At 44.0% G+C, this 12,692-nt stretch overlaps 1 protein-coding gene across 9 annotated transcripts in view; it reads right to left on the reverse strand.

The window, feature by feature from the left end:
- NUP93 (nucleoporin 93) overlaps positions 1 to 12,692 on the reverse strand; it is an 82,920-nt gene that overhangs the window by 31,837 nt on the left and 38,391 nt on the right. For 8 of the 9 annotated variants that reach the window (XM_075434224.1, XM_075434221.1, XM_075434222.1 and 5 more), the window contains one exon: positions 1,257 to 1,319. In XM_075434224.1, coding sequence (XP_075290339.1) covers positions 1,257 to 1,319 — 63 coding nt within the window. Of the gene's footprint in view, positions 1 to 1,256; positions 1,320 to 11,277; positions 11,452 to 12,692 lie in introns of those variants that run through there. The other variant, XM_075434227.1, reaches the window with a different exon arrangement.

Here is a 12,692-nt window from a genome sequence, read left to right on the forward strand (position 1 = left end):
AAATTTATAAATGAATTTATATGAGGCAGTGACATTTGGCAAACATTTAACTATGACGTGTGCATGCAACTAGAGCATAAGAGTTATGTTGCTTTGTTTTAGTGTATAAATTCACTTTATGCTTTCATAGTAGAATATAGGTCTTATCCTTCACTATAATAATTTCAACAGGGTTTACAGTATAATTATATGTAATTAAAATAATGTAATAATGCATAAGTACTATTTCACACCATTTGAAAGAAACACAGGCTCCGTTCTAAACCTGATGCCCCAAGTGTACATTGTAACATAAGCGCTAGGAAGCACGCAATGACATTTCCAAGCAGCAGTTTGAAGACAAACAACAGGCAGCATTTTTCCACACTGCATAATTCAATTGTGGAAATCATTGCCCCAGAACATGACAGATACCAAAAGCATAAATAGACTCAGAAACAGGAGCAGATGAATTTCACATAAGAAAACAACTTCCACTTCATAAAATCCTTAAAACAACTACTTGCTTGGAGGCGAAGAGACAGGAGATGAACGGAGGAAGGCTAACTACCTCTGTCTTTTTTTGCTTACAAACTGCTGAAGTTCTGGCTCCTTTCGAGGGCAGAAAACTGGACTCAGCAAACCTGAAGCGACAACTTCTGCTTTCTTACTACAGTGTTTTCCTTAGCACTGCTCCAAAAACTTTTTTTTTTCTATAGGAGAGATTTGCTTTGGACAGCACGATGCAGTATGGTGTTCTGGCTTCTCTAGAAGAAGAGGAGCTAAGCCTTACAGCACTTCTGCTGCATAGGCTTGAATGTGGTCGTATGTACTTCAACTTCTGTAACCTGAAGAAACAGCTATAATAAATTCATTGAGCATCGTCACTGTAGCGAAAGTCAGCGCATGTGGCATTTCTCAAAGGAAGTAAAGCCCCTGTCCTAGCGTTCTCATCTCTAGAAAAGGCAGCATCCATGTGGAGAGGGGCGGAGCGAGTGTACTGCGCCTCACGAACAACAGCTGCTCTGTTCAAACAGATTTAACAGGGTGAGCCTCCTGACCCTGCAAAACACCGCAGCTGGAATACAACTGACAAGTATTTGTCCTGGAAATTCTAAGCAAGTATTTCCTAACACCTCATTTTTCTATATTCTCAATACAATCCTCTTCAATTCCACTAGTTTATTAAATATCTAGTTTATTAATTCCATAGGGGAACCTCCCCATTTTTATTTTTTTTTTTTTTGAAAAAAAGAAGGTGCTTCCATTCAACTTACCCTCTTCCTAGACTCTTCAATAGCTGACAACAAGGCATTATCTTTTTCATTCTTCAGGAATCCCTGCAGAAAAGCAGAAACAGAGCTTCTGTCAAAAAAATCAGCCTTGCACTAACATCAGATACATATTGTAGTACTCAGCTCTTTCAACCCAGAAGTGCTCATAGCTCTCCCCGTGATCCACTCCCGAGAAGTTTAAAGGTCACTTTACTTCATCAGAGGTACAGTAAGATGCCCATACAGAGCAACGTGAAAACGAAAATGCATTCATCCCCTGTTTTAATATGCATTAAATCTTAGTGAAATGCCCTGCTTCTATTCTCTTTTATCTCTGTGTCCCAGCAACTGCTTCCTCTTGCTCTCCATTTCAGGGAGCGAGATGAAAGCTGGTAGGAGTGATAAGCCAAGATAAGATTGTTGGACTCGAGTACGTTGAAAAAAAAAATAAAAAATAAAAAAGGTTTCGACTTGGCAGCTTCAGGCAGGAGTGGAGCTCTTGGAGGCCCGATAGAAACAGTGAAAAAGAGCCTTAAAAATAGTCAGTTGAGAAAAGATGGAAATAACTAAACAGTTGGAGAGCATACAAGAAGAGTTTACCACACAGCCTCTCTCCGTGCATACAGCTGCCGTGTGTAAAAAATAATGCTTAGGAATTGTATTTTTAATTTTCAGTACATCACTAAATTTCAGAGGTCAGGTGTACGTGAACACACTTAGATGAGCTGTTAGCTTCTTATCCCAAAGGTTACTTTCATGATCCACACTAGAAAACATATGGTATTTAGAATTTTAAACAAATGGCTGCGGGGTAAACCGCAGTAACACACAGTCACCAAACAGGAAGCATTTATTACACCTTAACTTGAATATCTCTAGTTTGCATTTTCACTGTTATATCACCAGTTAAACAAACCAAGCTGATGTGTAGTCCCAGACCGCAACTTAATCATTATTCAAACCATAAAACAGGAAAAGAAGCCTTTGTGTCCCTCCAAAGTAATCAACTATAACATTATCAACTCCACCAAGTACTAATACCTTAAGAGCCTGTATGCTCACTCCACAGCTCGAAAAGTGAGAGCTGCTAACAAATCCAGGCAGTGGGAATTCCACGTTAGCACGCTTTATGCTTTTACGATGAGGATACACAATTGCAGCAATGCCTAACCAAACCCGTCAGGAATCAGGGCTTTTGCATCCTCCATTCCCCACATCTTACTGCAAATAAATGGTTTCGGACTCAACAATCTGACAGTATCAGTACTGATCCACGCAACCTAGTTAGAGCTCAGGATCTCCAGAGGAGCGCAGATCCTGCGGCAAAACAGAAATTTGCTGTCATAAGAATTTGGATATTTGGGAAAATACATTTATAGTAGGCCGTAGAAGCAATCCTGCAGCAGCACCACACGCAACCACATTAGCTCTGGGGGTGAGGAGGGCTTGAAATTTCGCCAAAGTTAAGAAATCTGCCGCATAGGTGTGGCGTCTGCCTCGCTGCTACCCCGCAACGGTATGTGAAATAAAGGGCATTGCACCCTTTCATTCTGAAATACATAGAACAAGCATTTGCGGTACAGGACAGCCTGTGACCCCCTCCAGCTGGGCACAGGAACATGACTCCTCTCTGTACACCAGATAGAGAACGAACTGTCGTCCTCCGAGACAGACATGTGATGCGCTCCCCCCAGAAACAGCCCTTGAATGACATACAAAAGAGAGCGGCCACTGCTACGCAGCCTGTTCTTCACTGCATCGTCCGCCACGGCCCGCTTTATCTTTAGACAACGCCCGCAGAGGAAGTGCAGTTACAATCTGAGAAAGGGAAGCTAAATCCAGATCCTTGCACATGTCTGGGGACCAGCTATTACAGCAGCTGTCACCAAGGCAAGAGCTGCCGCAGTCACCTAACTGGGCCGAGACCCAATCTCCGCTCCATGTGGGAGAGCTGGGGAGGGATGGAGACCTGGCTTTGTAAGGTTTGTCTGTGTCTGCATGGGTGCAAGGACTTTGGGAAGGCAACAAGTTGAGCTGTGGTGGGGTTTTTTTGGTGGGTGTCCCCCCCCGCATCTCTAACCTCAATTGGAGAAAAATTATCTGGAGTTATAACAAGCAGTGCTTCTCGACCTCCAAAGCACACAACATATGAGCAGAAGACACAGCCACATTTCTGATGTTAGGGACCCGATGCTGCAGAGAACACTGTGTGTTTGCCGTATCCTAACGACACTGCTAATTTTGCAGGCAAAAAACCCCCACCATCTCCAAGATGCAGACCTACAGCTATCCGGAGGCGATGGAAGGTGCTGAGCGTGCCAAGCCAAGCAGCTTGCAGAAGTCCTGGGTGCCCTGGCTCCCTGCTTGCTCTGTGAGCACGGCGTTCCTGAAAGCACCGAGATGTATGAGTCCTGTCTCGCTGCCCTTGGTCCTCCCTTCCCTCCTTGGAGGGATGTGTGCCCTGAGCTGTGCAGGTACCTGCCTAGAAAGGTACACAGCAATTATAGTAATCGGCAGAGAAATTTAAGATGTGCTTGAACTTCCCTTGAAGTCCATAAATCCAGGCTGGGTATCTTTCTTAATGAAACCTCCCAGCTCCCAGAGAGTTCGCTCGGTCCATTTAAGGGATTACATTGCACCAAATGCCAATTAGGGGATGATAATTGTCTTTTTCAATCTCAAGAACTACTCCTTTAGCAAACAAAAACCCTCACACATTCCAAATAATATCTGTAATGCCTCACTGAGAGCAGCAACATTTTAAAAAGGCTGCCCTATGTCTTGTGCTAAACATTATGACTGCAGCATGACAATTGCTGCTTCAATTAATTACAGGCTAATTGTTAAACCTCAGAAGAGGGAGTTGCAGCAGCTGATGCTGGGCCTCCTGCTAGTGCTCAGGAGAGTGCTTCTGCTTAGTTAGGCCAAACAAGAGCTCCTGGGGATGTCACACTAGGCTTTGGTGGCCAAAATGTCACACAGTAAGAAAGCGAGAAGCGCCCAGCGGCTGTAACAGTATTTATTCCCGCGGTTTATTGCATTGCCACCTAGTGGTGTACGATGCTTGGTCACTGGGCATTCGGATTGCACGGGTGTAAACAAACACACACACCTGCTATAAGGAAAAGCAGAGCTCTCTGGAACAAGAGTGGGCAGAAAGAAGAGATGTGCTTTACGCTAAAGAATCTGGGTCCTCAAACATCCCAGGCCACTTACCAGTTTTAAGCGTTCCTGTACCTCTTAAGTCTGAACCTTGAACAGTGCTGGCTGTGCTCCCTGCGTTACACCTGTCCTAAAAGCTTTCTGCAGTCCCAGAGGCAAGGTTTGACTTTGCCACGAACGCTTGCAGACTGCAGCAAGGATACGGAGGTACGGCGTTCAGCACGCGCAGGGAGGATGCGACCCATATCGCAGGGGCTGCCCTCTCAGGGGAGATGCTATGACTGCACGACGAGACATTGCTTCATATCCAGTATCCAACGAGAGAAGCAGGAAGAGAAAAGAGATATTGTTAGGAGACAAAGGGCTGTTTCACAGCAGCAGATGGCAAGGATAGGAATAGCTAACACAAGCATAGCTAACATCTCAGAGGTGAAAGCCTCACTTTGCAGCTCTCTGTGCACAAGCTCTGCCATTGCAGGGATCCCAACATAGCCTGGATTTTGCTTGAAAATGAAAATTTATCTTATTTCCCAGAGGCAGGTTTACACAAAAAGCTCAGAGCCCTAATGTCACATCATGCTGTCCTGCTTTAGTGAGTGGGATTTAATTTTCCTCTCTGTTACTGCGGGACTCCCACATATTCTTCCTGCGCCTAGTTTGAAAGGGAAGCAGCACAACCCTTCTCCATCAGAGGTTCTCTGCAACACTCGCTGCTGAATGTGTCCTACACAGGATTTGTACAGTGTCTGATGAGATGGTGTTTGCAAAACAGGGACACAGGCATAGAAATCCACCCACTCTCCCACCTTCAGGTTCCCACTTTGCAGCTAATCCCACTTACTCTCGCCTGTCTACTGGCTCTCAGCATCTTTCCTCAGCACATTCCAGTTCCTCTCGGATCCCTTATCCCTTGGACTCCAGGCTGATCTTCTCACACTCTCCCCTCGCTGCTGAAATTCAGCCGCGCTGGGCCTCTCCCCAGGATGGTTTGCAGAAGTGACCCCACCAGCGGAGGGGCAGGGCCCCGGGAGGCCGTGCCATGTCCCTGTTCTTGCCGTGCTCCTTGCTCCACTGTTATTTCTCATCTCAGGCAACCACTGCTTGACACTGGCTGATGTGACAGGAACCAGCACCTGCCTTGCTCCAGCCTGAATTCCAGCAAGAAAGTGTTCCAGTAACTAATTCATTAGTGGCATGAAAGTGCACGCGTGCACTGATTGTCTCTTTTTGACAGGAGATTGAAGGTCTCTTCCATTTACCACAGTAAATGAGGTTAGTAAACTCTCTCCTTGCTGATAGAAGTCTCTTAATTACTTCCATCAGCCAGACCATAGTTTTAATACTTGATCTTAGTATTCTAGCTGTCAAGAGAAGGCAAATGTTGCCAAAGAGTATACTGAGGCCTTGATTGTTGACAGCAATGCTTACTTTTTCACTGGCAGGGGAAGAAAGGAGAAAACGAAATGAACAATCTGGGGCCATTTCAAGTCAATTACTCTGATTAAAATATTTCCAAGTGCTGGATTTCCAGTGGATCCAGTGAATCTGCAAAGCACCAGTAGGGATGATGATTATATGGTTGACAATAACAACAAAAAAATCACCCTTCAGCAATGGTTTGGGAACAGTAGCTACAGATGAAGCACCTGACTTTATTATCTCTACTAGCAATTCTAAGAAAATATGTGCTGAATACAATCCTACTGCACACATGCACATGTCTGAGCACAGTGGTGTGCCCTGGCACAGCCCTCCTGGCCATATTCTGTTGAAAATGAAGCAAAACTACCTGGAGCCCACTGCCACGATAACAGACCATACTATGTATTATTGCTTTTTTTAAATCCATATTATTGTTTATGCTGACACAAGCATCAGTGCTTGCTGGCTAGCTTTAAACAGACAGGCCCATGGGCCCACGAGCAATGGTGTGGCCAACGAAGGTATTCCTGAGGACGGGGACATGCCAGCGTAGCACGAGCGATATTTGTCTCTATTCAGACTCTGCTTTTGCATGCATCACACCAGCGTCTCTTGGAAGCTTCTGTAGGTCTCCTAAGATTTGTTTTGTAGAAAAGCATCAGGCTTTGCTGAAAACACGCAGATAAGCAGCTTCACAGCCTTGGCCTGTGTAATACAGCGTCCTTCAAAGCAGGAAGGCAGCTGCCCAGAGATCAGCTACCACATGCCACGAACTAAGGGCATTTGTGAGACTGGCTTTCTCCTTAGAGGACTTCAAATGGCAAAATTGCTATGGGGCCAAAGCAGACTGAGGGCCCAAGTGCAGGGATCCTTAGAGAAGAGAGCCCAAGGAAGGGTGATTTACCAGTCAGCATCACTTCAAAGCTGCAGGAGACAAGGAATGAATCAAGGGCACAAAGTTCCACTGAAAATGAAGGCCTGACAAGGCTTGTGCCACAGCTAGATAATGTCCAATTCAAGGATCTGGCTATATAAATTTTTCCTGGCCTAAGACAGCTGAGCTTGTCAAACCACAATGTGCGTATCTCTCCAGTTTCTTACCACTATGTTTAGAATGGTAAATCCTGTGACATTTTTCTAAAAAAACCCTAACGTACTCTTGACTAAACAGGAGAAGCAGCAAGGAAAAAACAGAAGGGTTTACAGTTTGCTAGGACCCTAGAGCCAGTTGTTGCATCAGAGACTTTCAAAGGAACAGCCACGTTGAAGCTTCAGAGGGAAAACCATGCAGACTAACAGCTGTAACACAAAACCATGCTAATACAGCCCAACGCTGGCCTTGAAGATCTGCCGTTCTGCTACCTGCCTTCAGAGGGGTCTCAAACCATGTCCCCCCCACACCGTGACGGTGCTCCATGCTTGTAGCCAATACTCATGGTCAATTTGCTTGAAAACCAAGGTAGGAGAGCTCTTCCCCACGCTGCAAGCAGACAGCATTTCAGTGGCAGCAAGTCATTAAAATACACAAACCCCAGCCTAATCTCTGCTCCTTTGAGTGACTAGCAATGATTTTAAAGATTATTTAACTTTTTTAAAAGCAGTTTTCTGCTCCAGCAAAATCCAGTTTTGCAGAGCTGCAATACTGTCGTCTTTCACGACGGAGGAGTGGCAACACGGACCTCACTGCAGCAGCAAAAGTGGATGCACACCATGCTAGGGCCTCCCCGCGCACGCTCAGCACACGCTGCGGAAGGAAGAACGTGCCCGCCGTTTGCCCGCAAGGCTTCTTTGACAGGTTGCACCCAGGGTGGAAGATGCACAGCAGCAACTTGTCTGGCTTGGAGAGAAGCCCTGGGGCAGGAGCAGGGTTTCCCTGCCCCACCATCGGCATGTCATGGACATCACATTCAGCTCTGAAAGCAGCCTTTAATCCATGTTGTACAGAAAGCCTTAGGCAAATATTTACAAAGTGCTCTCTGCCATAGGTTAGTGCTGGCGATGCGAAAAGAGTGTACTTTTTTTGGTATTATTTTGCTGTTTTAAACTGTTTGATCTGTGAAATTCATCCAGTTTTCACAGTAATCTGCAGACCGTATCCAGGATCATTGGATTTTGCTGTGTTGGATAAATATCATTATTCCTCCTAGCCGTGACAGGAAAAACTCAAAACAGCTGAAAGAAATGCTCCTCAGGATATCATGGATCAGCTCCTAACAGAAGCCGGGGCAAATGGTGCATGCTGTTCGACTCTTGCTGGGACCATGTGGATCTAGCAAGCAAAGACTGGAAGCGTGCTCCTTAGCCAGACAGACAGGCTTCAAGGGAAGAAATACAAACACCTCTTAGCTCCCGCTTCAGCCAGGAGACCATCCATTAAGTGCAGAAGGGCTAATATCAAACCTTTAGTTAATCTCAAACCATCCCCCAAGCACTGCGAGGCACCATCACATCCCACACCCAACCGCAGTCCTCTGAAACGCATTTGCAGCATGCGGCCATCAAGGAGAGCGCAAGGTGCTTGGAGGCAAATCTAAGCAACATTTACCATGAAATATACAGGGAGCACAGCTTTATCACACTGGAAATGTTTGGAAAGATACCACTGCTCAGATTTCCTACTGGAATATTACTCCAGGCCCTCACATAGCAGCCCCAAAATTGAACTCTCACTGCTACACAGCACTGCTTGTTCTGCGTATAAACAGAGATCATCGCTGCTGGCACAAAACATGACTCTGCTTCATTTTAGCTTCTTCTAATTCCATATAGGATGCTCAGTGACTTCAGGCTTTCATGCACTACAAGATCTCAACATTGACTCCTAACCTAAGATGCAAACGCACTGCAATGTTCCTATGCATTGTAAGATTTTACAAAATATGTCAGAAATTTGCAAGATTTAACAAACCCAAGCGTAATGATTAAACTGAGTGACACAGGACACTCCATTCTAATAAACACCAAAACAGAGAAAAGATCATAATACATATAATTCATATATTACTACTACAGTGTAGCTAATTATTAAAGTATTAGCAATTACCCATACTGTTTGTCATGTCTTTCCTCTTCATCAGAGTAAAACCAAAATAACTTCAATTACAAAGATTAGGCTCTCATTCTCAGGCTGTAAAAATCTTTGCCATGTCATGTTGGGCTATACAGCGCATTGGAATGCTGTTAGAAGTGGGTTTAGTAGTCTTTTTTCAAAGTCACAAACGCTTTAATGACATAAAACTAAGACAATACCTTTTTTTAACCTAAAATTTTACAGTTAAGTTGCTCAGAATTAGGTTCTCTTCCACATACAATTATCAGCCTCCACTGCACAGATCATTTTTGACAGCTATTGTTAACGCAACACAAAAATAGCATAAGCAACACTGCTACCTTCTCTAGCGTTCCTCTCTCCCTCCCCAGCTGTTTACTCATTTTCTGGCTCCCTACAACGCAGCTGGGAGCTGCAAGAATCCAGGTCCTACCAAGCTACAAAGCACCAAGGAAATCTGTGCGAGAACAAAACAAAGTCTTGAATAACCCCAACCTGTTTAGAGGTCACGTGAAGGACAGAAGGAAGAAACAGTGAAAAAAAAAAAAATACATCTGACCTAGAGAAAGGTGGACAGGCTCTTGTGTGCTGGTTATGGCAGCAGGAAACGCTACTCAAGAGTCACCAAGAAGGAGCTTGTTCAGCTGACCAACACTGGTAATGACAGCCGAAAGCATCTCAGACAGTGTTTCCTTTTGTCTTAATAAAGAAACCAAAATGTCACAAAGGCAATTAAACGCAACATCACCTCACTTGGGATACAACTTCTTGAGCAAGGGAAGGTCTCCGCGCAGATCAGGCCAGCAGGACCAGCAGCAGGACCCATGGGGAGGCCATATCCTTTGGCACTGGCATCTCACCATCAGCAATGGGATCGGCACAGAGCGAACGAACCCCACGATCTGAAATCTGAGCTTGTTCGTCAAGTTTCCACACACATGGCTATCTGTTTTTCCTCAAGATTTTCAAACGCAGAGGGATGACCTTGGTGTAGGGCTTTGCTCAGCGCTATGATGAGTGGCTACAGTCTCTCCTCTGCGCTGTAAGTGCCCTTGTATTAGCATCCCAATTAAAAAATACAACCCTACAAAAATCATAAACGCATCAAGAGATTTACAATTAAAGCAAAACTCAGGGCTTTGGCTCTTTTTTTGAGTTTATTTTAAATAAACTAAATTATGAAGAAATTCCAATGGGCTTGAGATTCACAATGCAACCTTATATTAACAATACTTATAGCAAGCAAACAACGATAATTTCTGATCATCCACTGGAATAAGCCTTTATATCCGCCTCTTTGGTGTCATGCTTTAAGGGAATGCCGAGACAAAACTACAGATGTAAATTATTTAAAATGTTCGTTTTATGGTCATAACAAAGCCTGTAATGTAATACCTGTTGCTGGAAACATCCTTGCATCAGGCAGGACGCACTCAAATCGAGCCATCGAAACTGATTTCACCAATGACGCCATTTTCTTATTTCTTCCGCTGCCATTTTAGCATCGTAGTTACTCCACATTTTCTCGAGGAGCTGCGTGTTCTTGCCCCTCTAAGAGGAAACCATGCTCAAATAACGCAGTGACAAATAAAACCTGTACATTGAATTTCTGCCTGCATCGCGTCCTTGCATGGCAGGGACGGGGACGAAGCACACAGTTGCCACTGCAGACCACACCTCAATTTACTGTACCGGGAGCTGGCGAGGAGTCTCCCGAGATGGTGTAAGCTGAGAAACCAGCCACTGGAAATCTGTCATCACTGCACAAAAAACTGGATAAAGCCAAGGAAAGAGGAGTGTCCAGCCCTGTTACAGGAGGATAGGCTTCGCTCCGAATACCAGAGAAAATACTAGCTAATAAGGGAGTAGGTTGAAAAGAAAAGAAAGAGGCATAAAGGAGGCATACTGACAAGCCTGTAGTGTCTGTTGCTGGACTAACTGTACATTAGCATCAACATATAGGCAGATACAATAACCCACTTCAACTGGCGGCAGAAAATTCTTTTGTCAGGATCACATCTGAAAGCCAAACTGCCATCCCTATCAGTTGATGAAGTATTTCCCTGCCTGAAATGGCAAAAAACCAAACCTGTTAGGCATTAACACCCCGTCTCCTCTAACCCACTTCTGCAAATTTTAGTGCAAACCTTTGGTCTCCCTCGCCCCTGTAAGTGCTTTATCCTTCTGCCTGGCTGGCTAGGAGCTCGTAACCTTGCTGTCTGCAAGAACACAGGGATGTTCTCAGGCTTGTTTGGAAAGCAAAGATATTATTGGTATTTGCACATCTCTTCCTTCACAATTTCAGGTGCATAAAAACAGTTAAACGCCTGCAAGTTAGTCTGAAACTGTATGCAAAAAAAACCAGTAATGAAAAAAATTGGTTCTTTTTACCTCCTCTGGATGCAAGTAGCAAGCCTGGCAGCGCTGAGCCTGACACTCTCCCTGTTCTCAGGCTGGCTCAAGCTGAAGAATTTCGGCTGCTGTGGCCCCATCCCACAGCAGAAAGCCCACGTACCGCCTTCCTGAACGTTCCTCAGGAGCACTAGTTATCTTTCTGCTTCAGAAAATAAAAAAAAAGAACCAAGCAAAAAATCTTGCAGCCTCCATCTGTATTTCAGACAAAGCAATGCATGCAGCAAGCGCTTGCTGCCTCGAAGGGACAACGCCTGGTTCAGAGACATCAGAATCCTGTCAGCACTGTAAATGCGATAACCAGGTTAAAGTGGGATGCAAATCGCACGCCCCAGCATAGGTGGCCTTCTTTAGTGCCGCACCTCCACAACGGGGTGTCCCCCTAACGCTTCTATCGCAATTTGAAGCCTCCCAGAAAAACCCACAGAGAGAAACAAAACCTTTCCAAAGTTACATCTACTTTAATTTGCTGGTAGTGGCTGGCTAACACTACACAGAACCAAGATTACATGCATTTTAGTGTGAAGAATATAAGTTGTTTGGTTTTTTATTAAATACACACCAGAATTTGAAGAAAATTAGCAAATTTAAAGTTCATTCCTCTTAAATAACACGAGATGATTTTGCCAAATAATCCACCTGAGTTAGAAAAATAAGCCCAAATCAGCTAGCCCATTCTTCCTAAATATTTGTAAATAAATCATAGCTATTTTGTTCATGCAATAAGCATTTTCAACATGGCAGCATGTCTCTTGGAATAAATATAAATATTTTACTGACAGTGAAAGCAAGCAATTTGGAGGAGTTCATGTGTGTCACGGTATCTTTAAATTGTCAATTTAAACATGCCATGGTCTTTAGAAATGGTGTTTCCTTACTACATTACTGATACATTTCACAAAGTTAATTATTTAAATTATCATGAATTATTAATTAGAGATTATTAAAATGAAAAACAGATGTCTAGAACATGCCTGTTACAATTACACAATTTATATTTAAAAATGTTAGACATTATAAAGCTTGGAGAGAAAAGCATAGATTTAAATTCTCTGCTGCAACAAATAATACAATAAACACTTTACCTTTTCTCAGTTTATTTCTCCTATTGTGTAATAAACCTAAGGTTTAAACTTTCCCAACTTGGGGCATGAGACCAGTGTGCTGAGGATACACCGGAGACAAAAGGATTTTTCTCCTCCGGCTGTACTCCACCCTTGCTAAGGAACTCTCTAGCAGCGCATGCCTTTATTTGCACGTTGCATTAACAAGGCATGCAACCTTCTGGACTTTAATGTAAATTAAATGCCAACTCCTGATGCTGCCAACAGATATCAAGGAAAACCCGGCTATAAGAAACCTACAGCTAATTATTACAGTAGCTCAGTCATTTT

This window comes from Opisthocomus hoazin, chromosome 12, assembly GCF_030867145.1.
Source record: "Opisthocomus hoazin isolate bOpiHoa1 chromosome 12, bOpiHoa1.hap1, whole genome shotgun sequence".
Taxonomy (NCBI): Eukaryota; Metazoa; Chordata; class Aves; order Opisthocomiformes; family Opisthocomidae; genus Opisthocomus; species Opisthocomus hoazin.